This window comes from Cebus imitator, unplaced genomic scaffold, assembly GCF_001604975.1.
Source record: "Cebus imitator isolate Cc_AM_T3 unplaced genomic scaffold, Cebus_imitator-1.0 Scaffold509, whole genome shotgun sequence".
Lineage (NCBI taxonomy): Eukaryota > Metazoa > Chordata > Mammalia > Primates > Cebidae > Cebus > Cebus imitator.
Window position 1 is genome coordinate 1,045,378 of NW_016107824.1, and position 19,056 is coordinate 1,064,433.

The following is a 19,056-nucleotide window of genomic DNA, read 5'->3' on the forward strand; positions in this document are numbered from 1 at the left end:
CGGGCTCTTGTTACCCAGGCTGGAGTGCAATGGCGCGATCTTGGCTCACCGCAACCTCCGCCTGCTGGGTTCAGGCAATTCTCCTGCCTCAGCCTTCTGAGTAGCTGGGATTACAGGCACGCACCACCATGCCCAGCTCATTTTTTGTATTTTTAGTAGAGGCGGGGTTTCACCATGTTGACCAGGATGGTCTCCATCTCTTGACCTCGGATCCACCTGCCTGGGCCTCCCAAAGTGCTGGGATTACAGGCTTGAGCCACCGCGCCCGGCCATTACACTGTCACTCTTTTGCCCAGGCTGGAGTGTTGTGGCTGATCTCAGCCCACTGCAAACTCCACCTCCCTGGTACAGGCAATCCTCCTGCCTCAGCCTTCTGAGGAGCTGGGATTACAGGCATGTGCCACTGTGCCCGGCTAATTTTTGTGTTTTAATAGAGATGGGGTTTCACAGTGTTGGCCAGGCTGGTCTCAAACTCCTGACCTCAGGTGATCTACCTCCCTCAGCCTCCCAGAGTGCTTGGATAACACGTGTGAGCCACAACACCGGCTGCTTTTGTGAACTTAGAAGTGGCTGATGGCAAACCCATTAGCTGCATTAAGGGTTCACAATTACAGGTGAGGTGCTCGGTTTCTGAGTCTCCTTATCAGGAAGCCCCCTTTGCAAGCCTCTAGCCCTTCCAGACTGCGGTGGAAAGGGCTTTTTCCAAGACCAGGGTCCGGGTGCCTGGAGCGCCTGGCTTGTGGGGGATTGCTGGCTTGTGAGCCCAGCCTGCCCTTTGTGTTCGGAAATGGGATTGGAAATTTGGAGATTTTAGACTTCTGAAGACAATTTCAGAAGAACTGAAACGGGGGACATGGGGGACCACGTGGTGTCTTTAGGCAGGAAGTCTTGCGGCTTTGTCACTGCCCAGGGCTTTGCTGAAGAGTCTCTCTTAATTCCTAGAGACTTCCTGAGTGAAGACGAAAACGACAAGAAGCAAAATGCGCAGTCTTCAGACGAGTCCTTTGAGCCGTACCCAGAACGGAGGTGAGTGAGTCGTGGAGGCATCACGTGTGTGATCTAGACACCACCTCAACACTGGAGGGGCGGGGGAGGCAGAGCCTCCACTCCCTGCCGTGTCTACCCTCAGTTCACTCTTTGTGGCCGGATCTCCCGAGCACAGTCAAATGTGGCCCCCAGTCTGTGAGCTGGGAGGCAGGGGGAGGGGCAGGTGAGAAGGTGGGTCCTCCTGCCTCAGGTTCCCAGCGATGGATGGCAGGGGTCCCCTTTGACAAAACCTAGCCTTGCTTCACAAGGCGGCTCTTGCGTCCCTTCTGCCAGTCCTATTCTGGGTTCAAACCAGTGTCCCCCTGGAACTGCCAGCCCACTGTCTGTCATCCTCCCAGCTCTGACCCTGTCGTTGACCTCCCTAGCCAGGCAGCCATGGTTTACTTTATTATTTATTTATTTTGAGACGGAATTTCACTCGTTACCCAGGCTGGAGTGCAATGGCGCGATCTTGGCTCACCACAACCTCCGCCTCCTGGGTTCAGGCAACTCTTCTGCCTCAAACTCCTGAGTCGCTGGGATTACAGGCACGCGCCACCATGCCCAGCTAATTTTTTGTATTTTTAGTAGAGACGGGGTTTCACCGTGTTGACCAGGATGGTCTCGATCTCTTGACCTCCCAAAGTGCTGGGATTACAGGCGTGAGCCACCGTGCCTGGCCGGTTTACTTTATTGTTGAATCACTTCTGTGACCTTGTTTTGACCTTGTTTTTGGGGATTCATGTTTTCTTTCTTCAGTTAGGACACAGGCCTTGATAGCGAGGGCTGCTTCTCACTTGTGCTGTTTCTTTGCAACCCTGTACCCAGGAGTACCCAGAACACTCCCAGGTAGTTGGTGGCTGACCCAGTCCCGTCCCTTAGCATTTCACAGTCCAAAACAAAGATCCAGAGGGCAGGCGGCTCTGAGTACCATGGGCAGGCAAGAGAACCCTGCATCGAAGTCTGAGAGGTCACCTGCTGGTTCACTTATGGAAAGAGAAACAGGAGTGTGGGAGGCCTGGAGAAGGCGGGGTGGGGCCAGGGGGGCTCCGGTGGCCTCAGCGTGGACAGAAAACCTGTCAGGCCTAGAGAAGGTGCCCTGGGGGTCCCTACCCTCGGGTTTGTTCCCAGGAATCATGGCCACTATTGAAGCCCATACTCCCTGTCCTGTGACCTCCCCTGGCTGAGTCTGAATCCCAGGACACCCGAGAATGTGTATCTATGGCTTGCTACCCAGAAGGTCTGTGGCCATTGGTGTGAGGAGGGCTGGGAGCTGGGATGGGAGGGCACAGGTGAGCCCTTTTTCCAGATTGAGGCAGGTTCAGGAAGGGAGGGTCTTCTCTGCTGAGCCCCTGCTGCTGTGTCATTAGGCCCCTTGGAATTCCAGCAGTGTAAGTGTGGCAAAGATGTGCTTTGGAACAGAGACACGAGACATGTTTTAAGAGGCTGCTAGTAAAATGAGTTAGTTGAGCGGAAACTGCTCTGTTCAGGAGGCAGGGCTGGGTGGAAGCACACGTGGCCTCCTGACTGTGGCAAGTGCCAGGGCATGTGGCTCCTCAGCTGCTACAGTGAGACCCCTTGGGAACCTAGAGGGGCGTCTGCACAGTCCCAGCCCATGTGCCACCTTGCAGTCGTCTTGCTGCTGGCCGTAGAGTTCTAGCAGGCATGCCTGCCTGGGTCCTCAGCCGGGGGCAGGTGAGAGGAGACCTCAGTGATGTGTTCACTGGGGCTCTGGTTGCAGCCTGCGGTTGTGTCATCGTGGTGAAAGGACTGACGAGCAGTGGTGAGGCCTGAGCACGGTCCACCCCTGTCCGCGAGGACTCCCATCCCAAACCCGAGGGCACAGAGGCTACAGGTGGTCTGAAGCCTCCTGTGCCTAGAAAGTAAGTGGTCATTGTGGGAGCAGTGTGCCAGTCACTCTCAAACAAGGCAGGGCAGGTGAAGGGACATGTGGCTAGGTCAGGGAGAGAAGGGGCAGCAGTACGCCCACAGTCCTTTTCAGTGCACTTTCTAGAGAAGGGCAGTTAGAGACAGGGTCTCACGCTGTTGTCCAGGCTGCACTGCACCGGCACGGTCACGGCTGATGGCGGCCTTGTGCGTCAGGCCATCCTCCCACCTCGGCCTCCCAAAGTGCTGGGATCAGCAGTGGAGCCACTGCAGTGTGAATTCCTTTTTGTTGCTATTGTGCATCGGTTGTTTCCTTTCCTTTTTTCGTTGTTCATGGATAGTACACAGAAACATAATTGGGTTTTGTGTATGGATTTTGCATTCTGCCACTTTGCTGAAATCATGTTTTTTGTATGTCGATCTTTTAGGGTTTTCTACATACAAGGTCATGTCATTTGTGAATACAGACAATTTTTCTGCAAGTGTTTTTTTTTCTTGCCCGGTTATTCTGGCTAGGGTCTCCAGGTACTGTGCTGAGTAGCAGCGGTCAGATAATCGTCGTCTTCTTCCTGATCTCAGAGAAAGAGCTTTTAGTCTTTCAGCATCCAGTGTGATGGCTGCTGTGGGTGTTTCACGTAGAGGCTTTATCATGGTCAGGAATCTCCCTTTTGTTCCCGACAGAGATTTCCTTAATTATCTGGATCCAAAAGGCAAACACAAGGCTGTTCCCCTTTAAGTCTCCGACATACACATATGGGAAGTTGCTGCATTTGCTGGCCCCTCAGGGACCTGCCAGAGCAACTAAAATGGCACGGCCCTAAAGTTTTGGAGGACAAGATCTCCTGCCCACCATGGCCCCAGCCAGCAGCTCCAGGAACACAGGCTGGGCTCCCTGCAGCGGAGGCAGGGCTGAGGAAGTAGGGGTGGCAGCTGCTCACTGTGTGCTTGCTTTCTGGGGGAACAGCACCTCTTCCTCTGAAACCCTGCCTGGGTGCCTTGAGCTTGGAATCAGGCTCTCAGGTTCTCAGAGTGGATTCTGAGCTCTTTTCTAGCATAAGGGTGTTTTGGTGAGGAGTGGCCCCTAGAGCATCCCTGTTGTGCCGTCTTTCCTGATAGCTCCAGTTTTGGGTTTGGTGTGTAGAATGGGGTGAAGCTTCAGTTCTGAGAACTCACCCATGTAGCAAGCGGGTCGCTCCATGTACTTGTGCCCTGCTCCCTGGCTTTCTGCTACATTTGCTCCTGAGGCCTCCTTGCCAGAGTCGCTCTGGCTTCGGTGGCTATGGTTAGATTTGGGGGCTAGTCAGCACAGAACCAGCTCCCTCAGGGAAGCTTCAGAAACACCATCTCTTACGCTGGAGAACAGGCAAGAAATGTTTGCAAATAGAGATCAGAAGCCACTGAATATGGGAACCTCTTTTTTTCAGGGCCTCTGGTAAGAAGACTGAAAGCAAAGAAGCCAAGAAGTCTGAAGAACCAAGAATTCGGAAGAAGCCCGGACCCAAGCCGGGGTGGAAAAAGAAGCTTCGTTGTGAGAGGTGAGGCCTGGAGTGCGGGGCTTGCCCCCGCCCCCCCCCCGTCGGGGCTGAGGCTTCATGTATGGTGTTTATTCCAGGGAGGAGCTTCCCACCATCTATAAGTGTCCTTACCAGGGCTGCACGGCTGTGTACCGAGGCGCCGACGGCATGAAGGTGAGCAGTGATGGTGCCTGACCGGGGCCTGGCAGCTGTCAGTGTGACCTGACTCAGACTTGTGCCCAAGGAAGCTCATGACCTAGACTAATGGCAACATCCCAGGGGTAGGTGTGGGCCCAGACTTTGACTGGAGATACCCCCTGGGGGTCCAGAAGTTTGGTGAAGCTATGGAGCCAGTGGTGTCGCCGGAGGAGGAGTTGGATCTGCCCTCCTTCCGCGGGGGTCAGCAGTCCACCCCTGAGGGCCCTTGGGGCTTGGCCCAGGTGAGGCTGAGGATCTCACTGAGTCTCTTTTGCAGAAGCACATCAAGGAGCACCACGAGGAGGTCCGGGAGCGGCCCTGCCCCCACCCCGGCTGCAACAAGGTTTTCATGATCGACCGCTACCTGCAGCGCCACGTGAAGCTCATCCATACAGGTGCTGTCGCGGACGCATGATACCCACCCCTGCCCCAGGAGTTGGGTGGCTAAAGGCCTCGGGTGCTCACAAGTCACGTAGGTAGATGAAGGCTAGAGTAGGGGTCTGTGACTCTGCCGTTCCCCATGATGGAAGGAATTCCCAGATTCCCAGCAGTTTCTCAAAACTGATGCATGTTTCTTAACATGGAGTCTTGCTGTCACCCAGACTAAAAGGGGGTGTGATGTTAGCTCACTCTAACCTCTGCCTCCCGGGTTCAAGTGATTCTTCCGCCTCAGCTGCCCAAGTAGCTGGGATGACAGGCGCCTGCCATAAAGCCCGGCTAGCTTTTGTTTTAGCAGAGACGCTTTCACCGTGTTGGCCAGGCTGGTCTCAGACTGAAGCTTGGGCAGGTTTGAACTGTGTGCACCCGTGTACCTGTGGTCAGGAACTCGAATCCCTGATATACAGAGGGCCGCGTTTTCATATGTGCAGGCTCTGTGGGGTGTTTGTTTGTAGTATGAGCAGATTTTGGTATTGGTAAGGGGGGGTCCTCGGTGAAGCCCGAGCTCCCCTGAGGAGGCAGCTGAGGACAACTGTATATTGATCCCTAAATATGTAGTTTTGCTTGGTTTTGAGCTTTTTAAAGAACAATTTATTGCAGAAAGTATTTTCTCATTAGGATTTATTTTTATTGCTGGATCACCTTGTGGATTTCAGTGAAACCACTTTCCTGGCACCTGCCATGTTGGTTTGAGTGTTCTCCCCCATCTCTGCTGATGGCACTCGTTCCCTTGGCTTTGGTTCTTCAGACTCTCCGCCTGACATCAGGCTGGGTGTGGTGGCTTACGCCTGTCATCTCAACATTTTGGGGGCTGAGGCAGCAAGATTGTTTGAGGCCAGGAGTTTGAAACCAGCCTGGGCAACATAGTGAGACCCCATCTCTACCAAAAGTTTTATTATTTATTGATTGAGATAGAGTCTAACTCTGTTGCCCAGGCTGGAGTGCAGTGGCACTATCTTAGCTCACTACAACCTCCGTGCCTCCCTGGTTCAAGTGATTCTCCTGTCTCAGCCTCCTCTCCCGAGTAGTTAAGATTATAGGCACCCGATGCCATGCCTTTTTTTTTTTTTTTTTAAGTAGCGAAGTGGCTTTTGCTATGTTGGCCAGGCTAGTCAAACTCCTGACCTCAGGTGATTCACGCTCACCTCGGCCTCCCAAAGTGCTGGGATTACAGGTGTGAGCCACCAGGCCCAGGCCCCCAATGTTTTTTAATTAGCAGGGTGTAGCTGGGAGGCTGAGGCAAGAGATCAGTTAAATCTGGAGGTTCGAGGCTATAGTGAGCCATTATTGTACGACTGCACCCAAGCCTGGGCAACTGAGTAAGCAAGACTCAAGTCTTTTTTTTTTTTTTTGAAGTAGAACAGCATAGAGTAAGACCTCAGGGTAAAGTTTACCTCAGAAAAGTCTGTCTTGCTCAGCTATTTCAGGCTTGACAGATATGTGGACAGCATAGGGTGAGCGAGTATGCATGTCCACACATGGAGCAAGTACAGCCATGCATACCAACGGGGTCTCTCCCACACCCTGAGTATGGCCCCTCTCACAGCTTCAAGAAGTTGTGGTCAGGGAAATAGGTGGCTTCTGAATTTCCTTTAAAAACCATCCTTAAGGCCGGGCGTGGTGGCTCACACCTGTAATCCAAGCACTTTGGAGGCCAAGGCGGGCGGATCACCTGAGGTCGGGAGTTCAAGCCCTGCCTGACCAACATGGCGAAACTCCGTCTTAAAAAAAAAACTGTCCTTAAATGTATATGGCTGATGATGGGGAAGACCTAGCTGTGTGATGGTCCTGTCAAGCAATTTACTTATTAATAAATTAGGCTTCAGAGGCCCCTTGCTTGTTCCTACCACATGTTGAAGTGTGATCCTCTCAGCTGTGATGTTTTAGACTGTCATTCCCCATGCCACCGCGCCCCCCTCCACCGGGCAGTTGGAGCATCAGGGGCCTGTACTCACTGGACTCTGCTCTCTCAGAGGTGCGGAACTACATCTGTGACGAGTGTGGACAGACCTTCAAGCAGCGGAAGCACCTCCTTGTCCACCAGATGCGACATTCGGGAGCCAAGCCTTTGCAGTAAGTGTGAGCCCGGCCCACCCCAGGGCTGTGGCTGGCCCAACCACCTTCTCACCTGCCTCTGTCCCTCAGGTGTGAGGTCTGTGGGTTCCAGTGCAGGCAGCGGGCGTCCCTCAAGTACCACATGACCAAACACAAGGCTGAGACTGAGCTGGACTTTGCCTGTGACCAGTGTGGCCGGCGGTTTGAGAAGGCCCACAACCTGAACGTGCACATGTCCATGGTGCACCCGCTGACACAGACCCAGGACAAGGCCCTGCCCCTGGAGGCAGAGCCACCCCCCGGGCCACCTAGCCCCTCTGGAACCGCAGAGGGCCAGGCGGTGAAGCCCGAGCCCACCTGAGGACACCAGTGAGGATGGGACCCGTAGCAGCCTGGACTCTGCAGGGCCGTGTCAGCCTCACCGACTTCCTGTGAAGCCCTGTAGGAGGGTCAGAGGATGTGGCCCACCTTTGGTGGTGCAGGCGGGCTTGGTGTACAGATCAAGTAGCCTTTCTCTGCTCTGGGACCAGTGGTTTATTTTCCTGCAAACACTGAAGTGACTTGGGGCCAGGCAGTTTATAAATAATGGATTCCTTTTCCCCACTAAAGCAATCGAGGAGATTCGTAATCCACTTTTTAGTGCAACAGGAGCTCCATGTTACACTTGTAATAAATTATTTACAAAGGAGCGGGCCTGGTGTGCACTGGCAGGTCCTGTCAGAAGAGATGAGGCTCCCGGTGCAGGTCAGTGTCAGGCACAGCCTGCTGCCTGCTCCGGAGGGCAGCGCTCAGTTCCGGGTCGCAGTCTCCACGATGAGCCAGCAGCTGGGAGAGAACAGGGACTCAGCCCACAGGGGAGGGGTGCTGGCAGGACAGCAGAGTCATGCTGCCCGCCAGGCGGGCCCATGGCCCAGGCAGCTGGGAATTCTCACGTCCCCAAGGTGGGCAGCTTGACATTACCTCTGTTATGTGTGAGAAGTTCTTTTTCGGGCACCGAGGTATTAACTGCAGCAGAAAAAGGCGAGCTTTTGTTATCAGATCAACAGGGTCGCCCTAAAGAGAACAACAGGCAAAATCACCTTGGAAGGCATACTGAGACAGGGCTGGTATCCCCCCTCCCATCTGCATGCTGCACCTCAGGCGGGGGAGCTCCCCTGGAGATGGGACTGGCACCTGCCTGACCCTGGAGCTCGAGGCTTCTGCCAGCTGGAGGTGAAACTGTGCTCGTATCCCCAGCCACGAAGAGTTGGACCAGCTTCAGGTACATGTCGACAGCAACACGCAGGAAGGCGTCTTCCCTCATGGCTGCGTCTTCGTGGAAGTTGGAGAGAAGACTAGAGGTAAAGACATGGTTACAGGTGGCTAAGACCGCTGGAAAGGTCGCAGGTGATATCAGGGTACACCTGCTCATCGGTGGGGCAGAGGCATAGGCCACCTTTCCCATCTGGTGGGAGACCCATAGGGGCTAAGATAGGGGTCTGGGAAACACTTCCCCCCCCACCCCCGACCACACACGGCTGTGTAGTTACCTGTAGAAGGCGAAAGGCAGCAGCCTGGAGTGCTGATCCGGGGCCACGCGGAGGAGGAGGCACCCCAGCCTGGTGTCTGCAACACCAAGAGGTGGTTCAGACAATTCTGGACATCTCTGCCTCTTAGCAGTGCTGGGGGACACCCCTAGGATCAGAACGTGTGCTCTAGGAGGCTTGGCTAGGGTCATGGTGTGGGGTGAACAGCCTGAGCTGAGGACACCTGGGCACCTGTCAGCAATTGGGGGAGACGGGTGGGGGGGGTCACCCTCCTGCAGGAGAGCGGGGGTGCGGGGCAGAGTGAGGCAGTGTCCACAACAGGCCTGTGAGTCCTAGGGTTGACCAGTGAACCGGTCAAGTTATCTTACTGCTTTGAACAAGAAATGGAGCTTATCAACTAAGACAGAGGATAAACTCAAAAATGAATTTGCGAAGTGAACCTCAAGGAGGGCCCGTTCGTTTGAAAGTTGCCTCTGAAAAGAGCAGTGCTCCGTGTTTTTCTTACCACTCTCTGTCAACTGAAAGAGCGCCAGCCAGGATATCTTCCTCTTCTCTAAACACTCGAGGACTGCGGCACAAACATCTAAAGCCTTTGGTGGGCCCAGGGCGCTCTGTAAACCGTGCAAGAGGAACACTGAGAATGGCCGACCTGCTGTGCTCACGTGGGTAGGGGAGTATGGCCCTCCTCACAGAAGGCATTTCCCCAGTGCTTACTGCAAGTCTTAGAACTGGTGACGACCTATAAAAGATAGCACAGGGGTCTGTGGACGGAAGGGGCTCACTCACCAGGCCGCTATACCACGTCCTGAAATCAATGTGAAAAGAAAGGCCCACGGGCCGGATGCAGTGGCTCATGCCTGTGGTCCCCCAACCCTCTGAAAGCCCGAAGAGGAGCAGATCACTAAGGGCAGTTCAAGACCAGCCTGGAAACACAGTGAAACTTGGTCTCTACTCTAAAAATACAAAAATTAGCTGGGCTTCATGGCGCATGCCTGTAATCCTAGACAGCAACTCAACAGGCAGAGAAAAGAGAATAGTCTGGACCCAGGAGGCAGAAATTGCAGCGAGCCAACACTGTGCCAGTGTAGTCCAACCTGGGTAACAGAGCGAGACTGTCTCAAAAAAAAAAAAAACAAAAAAGGTCCATGGCCTGGGAATTCTCCTACTTCTGCAAACATAGGGAGCTTCTGAGCTACTATGGAAATCCTGACTTCAGGCAGCGAGCTTCCAAGCCAGCCCCTGCCTGGCCCACACAGGAGAGGACACCTTAGTTGGTAAGGTCTGACTTACGTTCGGGGTCAGATGTGACGACAGCAAGCCCATCAAGGAGAAGAAGAAAAGGAAAACCAATAGCTGCCAAGAAAGATGTGCACTTATTACTATTACATTAAAATGACACGTACTGTGATTGCAAATAAGGTCGACACATAAATTTCTCTTTAACTGAATCTTTTTACATCTAGGCCATAAATCCTTTAAGTGGATCTTAGAAAACTTTTCAGTCACTTTTTAAAGAGAGAGCTTAATTGAGAATTACTACTGACTGAGTCATTTCACACTTGCCTTTAAACATAGAAAGAGGGGGTGCTGCAGACTCCTTGGCTGTGTGTGGGGTCCCAATCCTTGGGCAGGTATCTGTGGACAGTCCTCTCCGCACAGTAGGGCCTCAAGGCTGTGGAGCCACTAAAATTCCTTCTAACAAAAGTCCACAGGCAACCTGACGACATACTCAGAAGAACCCTAACTCCTGGAGGGTTGTTAAAAATCGCCAAAACCCTTGGCTGTGCCGTGGATCCAGCTTTCCGCTGGTGTGAGCACTACGCTGATGCAGAGCCTGTGTTGACCATGGGCTGGGCACAGGGCACTGCTCAGTCCAGCTCTCTTGTGCCATGCTAGCTTCAGTTCCTGTTGTACCCACACCACCCCTGGCTCCCTACATGGAGGGCCCTGTGGGTGGCACTGGCCTGGCAGGGGTAGTCAGGCTTTCCAGGGTGCAGCGATCAGGTGGGCACTGGGGCTGAGTCCAGCATAGTCTCTGGCCTGGAATCTGCAGCAGCCTTTTCTCCTGTTCCCTTCCCCATACCTATGGCTAAAGAGTCCCATCCTTTCTGCCGCTTGTCCCCAGCACCCCAGCTCAGAGCTGTCTCACTGCAAGCTTATCAGGGCTGTCCCTCAGCAGCATGAACAAAGACGACACCACTTGAAGACTGACAGCTTTACACTGGGCTGTGATGACGAAAAGAGCCTAAATCAAAGCACTTCGAGCCTGGGCAACAGAGGGAGACGCCCCCCACCACCTCCCTTATTATTTTTTTGAGGCGGCGTTTCGTTCTTGCCCAGGCTGGAGCGCAATGGTGTTATCTGGGCTCACTGCAACCTCCACCTCCTGGGTTCAAGCAATTCTGCCTCAGCCTCCTGAGTAGCTGGGATTACAGGCACGCACCACCACGTCCAGCTAATTTTGAATTTTTAGTAGAGATGAGGTTTCTCCATGTTGGTCAGGCTGGTCTCTAACTCCCGACCTCAGGTGATCCGCCCACCTCGGCCTCCCAAAGTGCTGGGATTATAGGCCTGGGCCACTGTGCCTGGCCTTTTATTTTTTCTTTTTATTTTTTTGAGACAGTCTTGCTACAGGGCAGGGACAGGATCTTGGCTCACTGTAGCCTCCGCCGCCCAGGTTCAAGAGATTCTCCTGCCTCAGCCTCCCGAGTGGTTTTACAGGCTACAGGATTACAGGCATGTACCACCAAGGCCGGCTGATTTTTTTTATTTTTAGTAGAGACAGTTTCACCATGTTGGCCAGGCTGGTCTTGAACTCCTGACCTCAAGTGGTCTGCCCACCTTGGGGCCTCCCAAAATGTTGAGATTATAGGCGTGAGCCATTGCACCCGGCCTAGAGACCCTCATCTCTCCGAGACCCTCTCATCTCTTAAAAAATTTAAAAACTTAGCTAGGCATGGTGGTACACACCTGTTGTCCCAGCGACTCCAGAGGCTGAGGCCAGAGGATGGCTTGAGCCCAGGACAAAGAGGCTTCAGTGAGCTATGACTGCACCACTGCACTCCAGCCTGGGCGAGAGAGTGAGACTCTGTCTCAAAAATAAGTAGATGGATATAAGCATTTCAAAAAATGAAATCTATTTTTACCAAACTTGAGACTCGGTCTTTTTCATTTCCAAATAATGTAACAAGAACTCCAAGCCTCCTATTTGTCATTAAAAAAACACAGTTCATCAGGCAAACCCAGAGAAATAGCACTGACTAAAACCAAGCTTGCGAGAGAAGAAGAAAAAGAATTTCTTATCTTGCCTCCTCTCTCTCGCAGTCCAACTTTTTGAGCTGGGTCCGGACATTTTCTTCCCCGACTTGTTGAATTGCAAAGTACAGTGCGGCAGCTGAGAGCCAGGCTGGGTTGGGTGCCTGGGGGGTGGCATCAGGAGAGAGGAAACTGGAACAGAGAGAAGGTGGTCATTGCAGGGCTTTACGGCCACACCACAGATGCCAAGTCCTTATTCCCAGCTGTCACAATGCCTCCTGTACACCTCTGGGGCTCGCCTTGCCATCAGAGGATGCAGAAGGTCATCAGGCCATCAGAAACAAGGTCTGCATCCCTACGCACCTCAGGTCCACCTGAGAGTCTGGGCAGGTGCTGGTGCTGCCCCCACAGCTCCTACTGACTCCAGGAGGGAGTGGGCAGGGCCTGTCCACCTTGCCCTGTGTTCTCGGGCCCCAGCTGCCTAAGTTTTAGAAAAAGAGGCCTCAGTTCTCCATGCCTGGCCCTGTGACTAGATCAGGCATTCCCTCCTAGAACAGAGAACAAAGGACCACTCGGCTCTGACCCCACTGTGGTGTCAGACAGTTTTCTAGCCAGTTAAAAAATTGGCAGGAGACTGGGCATCATGGCTCACACCTATATAATCCCAGCACTTCGGGAGGCTGAGGCAGGTGGATCAAAAGGTCAGGAGTTTGGGGTTTGAGACCAGCATGACCAACATGGTGAAACCCCACCTCTATAAAAATACAAAAATGAACCAGGAGTGGTGTGTGCCTGTAATCCCAGCTACTCAGGAGGCAGAAGAATCGCCTGAACCTGGAAGGCGGAGGTTGCTGTGAACCGAGATGGTGTCACTGCACTCCAGCCTAGGGCAGTACATTAATGAAACATGATGCTGTGGTTTAAGAAACATCAAATAAGCTGGGCATGGTGGTTCACGCCTGTAATCTTAGCACTCTGGGAGGGTAACTTAAGCCCAGGAGTTCCAGACCAGCCTGGGCAACACAGTGAGACTCAATCTCAAAACATCACAACAAGGCCCGGCGTGGCGACTCACGCTTTAATCCCAGCACTTCGGGAAGCCAAGGCGGGCCGATCACTTGAGGGAGTTTCATTCTTGTCGCCCAGGCTGGAGTATAGTCTCAGCTCACTGCAGCCTCCGCCTCCCAGGTCAAACAATTTTCCTGCCACAGCCCCTGAGTACCTGGGACTACAGGTGCCCGCCACCACATCCAGCTAATTTCATTTTTAGCAGAGATGGAGTTTCACCATGTTGGCCAGGCTGGTCTCAAACTCCTGACCTCAGGTGATTCACCTGCTTTGGCCTCCCAAAGTGCTGGGATTACAGGCGTGTGCCACCATTCCCAGCTCTTCTGTTTTACAAGCAGGCTGTGAGCAGCTGAATCCCGAGGGGACCCAGCGTGGCATCAGGGAATCAAAATAGTGAAAAAGGATGGTGTTCTCCAAGGAGGCTGGATGGGGACTAGCAATATCCTCTGTGACCCCCTAGGAACACGCACCCAGATTCAGGAGGTGGAGAGGCCGTCACCTGGCGTCCCCCAGGAGGGTGGGTTAGTCCAGAATGCACCAAGAGCTCAGCAGTTTCTAAGGACCCATGAATATGGGACTGGGGTCCACAGGACAGAATAGGCTGAGAATCTGCACCCTGAGGTCCCAATGACACTGACCCCCAGCATGAGGCTGACTCTGGGAGCCCACGTCAGGTGTAAGAGGAAGGGGAGCAGGTGAGGAGGAATCATTCTCGAGCTCCTCACTGGGACAGGGGCCTGCCAGAGGCCGGTTATGTTATTTTTTTCCCAAAGACTGAGGCTCGATGTATTGCTCACGGGGGTGCAGTGGCGTGATCTCAGCTCCCTGCAACCTCTGCCTCCTGGGTTCAAGCGATTTTCCTACCTCAGCCTCCCGGGTAGCTGGGATTACAGGTACCCACCATCATGACAGCTCAGTTCTTTTCTCCCTGCTCCCACGAGAGTCTGCCCATGCCCCTTCTCTCAAGTAAACTAGGGTGTCCAGGGACAACACCGAACAGGTCCCAAAGTGCATCTGGGCATGCACGCTTCGGGCCGCCACCCACACGTACTCGCTGGCAAACTGGCGGCCTTCTTGCAGCCTCTGCAGCTCCCGGGGCAGTGGGCTCTGGCAGCGTCTCCTCCACTGGCAGAGCAGCACAGGCTCCAGGCTCGGCCACCACAACTAGAGAGAGAGAGCACCAGGACACAGATGAGGGCGGCTGAGATGGACATGCCTCCAATGCCACAGCCACGAGGAGCCCGCAGCGCTCCTACCAGCCACCATGGGCCCACGCTCACCCTGCGCTTTGGAACTCCAAAGCCAGTATCTTTTACCTCAATGAAGGGTCAACACTGTTGTGAGGCATGATTACCCACACTCACGGAAAAAGGGGAATTAGGAAAGGAAGAGCCTGGCCTAACGCAGCAGTGAAGCAACCACACCGCCCCTGAGCTGGGCGTGCCTTGTCCTTGGACGTCCTCAGCTGAGAGCTGGCATTCTAAATACAGAAGAGTTCATTTCTAGTGAATTCCACCAACTGAGCTACAACTCGGGGGAAATGTCAGCCTACTTGAGGAGCTCCCTGGGGAACATGCTGTGCTCCTTGAAGAAAAAAACCCTCACGTCCCTGATGACAAGTCTTCAGGACGAAGTGAGCCACCGAGGTAGTGAGGGAAGCGCTGACTCTTCCCCCATGCCCGGGACCCCGGGATGTTATGGGAGCCTGTGAGCTCTGGCGGGAACTGAGGTGAAGTCTCTGCTCCGAATTCCGTAGTCAGGCGCAAGTGAGCACAGGCAGCCACCGACAGCCTCCAGCCAACGTGTAACCCAAAACCGTGAACCAACAAGCCCCACGCACAAATGGACACAAAGGTGCCTGTGGGGTCTGAGCGGGGTCCACAGGGGAGAAGTCATGAGGGTTCCCAAGGTGTCTGCAGTGGGGGCTGGGACAGTTCTGGGAACTCAGGACGCTCGGCACTGATCTGCTGGGAGCTGACATCTTTAACTGTGGCCTCGGAGTCTCCTGACACATTTTTCTCTGGGATTATAACACCCAAGATGGAAAAGAGCTGGAGAGAAGCCAGAGCAGCCACACAGTCCCCCACTCAGGCCCAAAGCAAAACATCTGAGAAGACAGCGGGCCTACCACAGCTGAGGTCAAAATTAAGGGGCATTTCGTCTGGCACTGGGCCAACATCAAGTCGACCATCAGAGAAGGGTCTCTGCTCCGCAGACTGGCGTTCAGGAGCCCCTGCAGGAGAGAACACAGCAGGAGCTCAGTGGTTTGCCAGGACCCGTGACCAGCAGAGCGTAAGAACCTGCAGGACCCTGATAGGAGGATCCACCCACAGGGCGCTGAGAAGGCCCTGGGAGGGGCTGAGGGACCAGCTTACCCTGAAGAAGTGGGCAGTGATGTCCTGCGTCAGGGCGCCTCTGTGGGAGCAGATGTTTCTCTGTAAAAGAGTTCAGGGAAAGAAAAAGGCCACAGGTAGAGAGCTGAGACCAGCGTGCAGAGACGCTGCTGGGTGGATTCGGTTGTGAGAGAAACACCCCCTGAGGCTTGGCAGAGGCGACCATGGATGGCACACCTGGCTGACCTGGCCTGGAGCCCTGGCCATGCTGTCCTCCCTGTGCAGCCAGCTCCCGCAGCCCAAACAGTCTGTAGGCTCCAGAAGAAGGCAGGGAGGCACAAGTGGCTGCAGGGACAGGAAGCACTGGGGCCCAGACGTTGTATTGCCGAGGACAGTAGCTCCACTGCCCAGCCATCCTCTGGTTCCTCTGTCCTTCGCTAACCAAGTGCTGCCCATGGTGTTTTCCTGTCTGTCTGCTGTCATGTGCCATTCTGAGAACTTTCCAAAAAATAGCCTTTCATAAGAATTCAAAGGAAACTATGGTGATTTTCTTAAAGCTTCCACTGGTCTCATCTCCTCTGCTTTTCTTGTCACATTTTAAAGTGACAAGGAAAGGGGCTACACAAGGCGGGGCACGGTGGCTTACAGCTGTGATCCCAGCACTTTGGGAGGCTGAGGTGGGTGGATCATGAGGTCAAGAGTTCGAGACCAGCCTGACCAACATGGTGAAACCCCGTCTCTACTAAAAATACAAAAATTAGCTGGGTGTGGTGGCGCATGCCTGTAATCTCAGCAACTCAGGAGGCTGAGCAGGGGAATCACTTGAACCCAGGAGGCGGAGGTTGCAGTGAGCCGAGATCGCACCACTGCACTCCAACCTGGGTGACAGAGCGAGACTCCATCTCAAAAAAAAAAAAAAAAAGTGCTACATAGCTGGCGTGGAACGTCAATTCCATCTCTCACATTTGTGCATCTTCAAAAACAAGAAAAAGGCCTCAGGAACAGAAGCTGCTCTCTGTGGCAAGTGAGGGGCTGGTATCTTCCCGGCTTGGACCGGCTCGGTCCCTGACGTTGACCCGTCCCCAGAGCAAGTGCCGCTTCTTTTTTTTTTTTTTTTTTTTGGAGACAGTCTCCCTCTGTCGCCCAGGCTGAAAATCAGTGGTGGGATCTTGGTTCTGCACAACCTCAGCCTCAAACCTCCTGACTTAGCCTCCCAAGTAGGTGGGACTACAGGCATGCACCGCCATGCCCAATTAATTTTAGTATGTTTTGTAGACACAGGGTTTTGCCATGTTGCCCAGGCTGGTCTCAAACTCCTTGACTCAAGTGATCCACCCACATCGGCCTCCTGAAGTGCTGGGATCACAGGCATGAGCCACCACACCTGGCCTACAGGTTAAGATCACACTGGGCAGCGTCTAAAAGCAAAGGTAACGGGGGTGCCCCACGTAAAAGGAAAGGTAACGGGGGTGCCCGACAGGCAGCAGGTTTTTTACACATGAAGCATGCTGAGACTGGAAATGAACGTATGGAGGTGTGTGGCACACAAAATGGTCTGTACAATTCCATGCGTCAAAATCAAAGTGAAGGAGTTCAAACTTAGCAGAAGGCAACCTTCAGCTGGCCTGGTGATGTGACGTGCGTCCTGGCTGTGGGTCAGGGCCTCCCTCACACGGCACTCCACACTCACACAGCATTCCAGACGCTGATACCTATGTGACTCTGAGCCCTTTCCTGAGTGAATCCATGCTCAGGACACCCATGGAAGCTGCAAGAGCTGCTGTCAGCACAGGCACTGACCAGTCAGGCGGACGTGAGTGCGCAGCACCTACCATCTCCGAGTTGACCAAGTGGAAGAACTGCTCGCATCTGGCAGTGATGGGCTGTTGGGCCTGGAAGCTGCTGCCGCAGAGGACAGATGAAGGCAGGCGGAGGAGGATCCTGGAAGGAAGGGGCCATATTGCCGGCAACACACAGCACACACGCTGCTCCTTCCCAAGGGCTCAGACTCTCAGACCAGCAGCCACCACCCGGAGACCCAGTGCCACTGCCAGGGCAGGAGCCTGGGCCTGTCTCTCTGTCCCACCCAATGCCTGCACTCGGAGCCCCACTCGCTCACCTGTATCATGCATGCTTTGCCTACCGCACTCAAAATGTGTTATCAAAGAACCCCAACTTTTAACAGTGACATAATAAGCAAGTGGATGCTGCACCAGTCTGTCTCACGAAGCAATTCCCAATAACTGTAAAGTTTAATGACGTCACCTTTTTTTTTTATTGTAAATACAGCTGCGGTGAACATTTCTCAAGTTTTCCTTACTTTGACAAGATCTCCTTCTGCTGTGTCCCTCCACGAGGATTTGCGAATCTGAGCAAAGGTTTTACTTGCGTTTTTGAGACAGAGTCTCGCTCCGTCATCCAGGCTGGAGTGCAATGGGGCGATCTCGGCTCACTGCAACCTCCACCCCGCAGGTGCAGGTGATTTCTCCTGCCTCCCAAGCAGTTGGGACTACAGGCATGTGCCACCACGCCCAGCTAATTTTTTTTTTTTTTTTTTGAGATGGAGTCTCGCTGTATCACCCAGGCTGGAGTGCAGTGGCGTGATCTCGGCTTACCACAACGTCCGCCTCCCAGGTTCAAGCCATTCTCCTACTTCAGCCTGCTTACAAGGATGCTAGCTAGGCTACTTTTGTATTTTTAGTAGAGACAGGGTTTCTCCATGTTGCTAAGGCTGGTTTCAAACTCCCAGCCACAGGTGACCAGCCCACCTCAGCCTCCCAAGTAGCTGGGATTACAGGTACCCACCACCACGCCCAGCTAACTTTTGCATTTCTGGTAAAGATGGAGTTTCACCATGTTGGTCACACTGGTCTCGAACTCCTGACCTCAGGTGATCCACACACAACCTTCCAAAGTGCTGGGACTGCAGGTGTGAGCCACCTTGTCCAGCTGGAAGGTTTTAATCCAAAGTACTTTCAACCTGCTGGATCCTTCTCTTTGTGGCAAGTGCCTCGCAGACAGACAGGCTTGGGGTGGGGACACACAAACAAGCAACAGGAAACAAACGCGCTACAAAGAAACTCCAGGACCGTCATGAGATGCTGCCCTGCCCAGGTGCTGGCAGATCTTACCTTTTGTACATGAGAAGCTCCCTCTGTCTCTGAAGGCTGGCAGCTACGCCCCACCCGCTGATCAGAGCCTGCAGCCGTCTGTGGAAAATCCCATAGAGGAAGTGCCCCTGGGAAGGGGAGTGGCTGGGGGGCACCGAGGGGTCTTGCTGCAGCTCTAGGTCAGCTGCCATCTCCTGGAAAAGAGCAAGATGCTGGCACAGGAAGGCCTCCAGGCTCACTGACGGCCAGGCAGGGGTGCTGAAAAGGGGCCTCGGGGAGAGGTCTCCACAGAGGCCAGGGCGAGCTTTTTCAACTGGTAATCATTCTGAAATTGCAAAGATAGAACAGTGCAGGCCAGGTGCTGTGGCTCACACTGCAATGCCAGTAGCTTTGGGAGGCTGAGGCAGGTGGATCCCTTGAGGGCAGGAGTTCTAGTACTACTAGAGCAACAAGGTAAAACCCACTGGCTCATCAATAAAAAAATTAAAAAGGCCGGGCGTGGTGGCTCAAGCCTGTAATCCCAGCACTTTGGGAGGCCCAGACGGGTGGATCACGAGGTCAAGAGATCGAGACCATCCTGGTCAACATGGTGAAACCCCGTCTCTACTAAAAATACAAAAAATTAGCTGGGCATGGTGGCGTGTGC

At 53.7% G+C, this 19,056-nt stretch overlaps 2 protein-coding genes across 3 annotated transcripts in view; one reads left to right on the forward strand and one right to left on the reverse strand.

Moving 5' to 3' along the window:
- Positions 1-7,806, forward strand: part of ZNF276 (zinc finger protein 276) — a 13,113-nt gene extending 5,307 nt beyond the window's left edge. For both annotated transcript variants that reach the window (XM_017513976.2, XM_037733272.1), the window contains exons 6-11: positions 943-1,026; positions 4,338-4,448; positions 4,526-4,601; positions 4,903-5,020; positions 7,037-7,136; positions 7,209-7,806. In XM_017513976.2, the coding sequence (XP_017369465.1) occupies positions 943-1,026; positions 4,338-4,448; positions 4,526-4,601; positions 4,903-5,020; positions 7,037-7,136; positions 7,209-7,479 (760 nt within the window). In that variant the 3' untranslated portion in view covers positions 7,480-7,806. The remainder of the gene's footprint in view (positions 1-942; positions 1,027-4,337; positions 4,449-4,525; positions 4,602-4,902; positions 5,021-7,036; positions 7,137-7,208) is intronic.
- The window catches only part of FANCA (FA complementation group A), an 84,977-nt gene continuing 73,558 nt past the window's right edge, over positions 7,638-19,056 (reverse strand). The window contains exons 31-42 of the mRNA XM_037733275.1: positions 18,432-18,604; positions 17,133-17,241; positions 15,343-15,402; positions 15,096-15,200; positions 14,019-14,131; positions 11,953-12,091; positions 9,935-9,997; positions 9,150-9,255; positions 8,648-8,723; positions 8,296-8,452; positions 8,079-8,171; positions 7,638-7,943 (exon numbers count right to left, since the gene is read on the reverse strand). Of these exons, the coding sequence (XP_037589203.1) occupies positions 7,836-7,943; positions 8,079-8,171; positions 8,296-8,452; positions 8,648-8,723; positions 9,150-9,255; positions 9,935-9,997; positions 11,953-12,091; positions 14,019-14,131; positions 15,096-15,200; positions 15,343-15,402; positions 17,133-17,241; positions 18,432-18,604 (1,302 nt within the window). The 3' untranslated portion in view covers positions 7,638-7,835. The remainder of the gene's footprint in view (positions 7,944-8,078; positions 8,172-8,295; positions 8,453-8,647; positions 8,724-9,149; positions 9,256-9,934; positions 9,998-11,952; positions 12,092-14,018; positions 14,132-15,095; positions 15,201-15,342; positions 15,403-17,132; positions 17,242-18,431; positions 18,605-19,056) is intronic.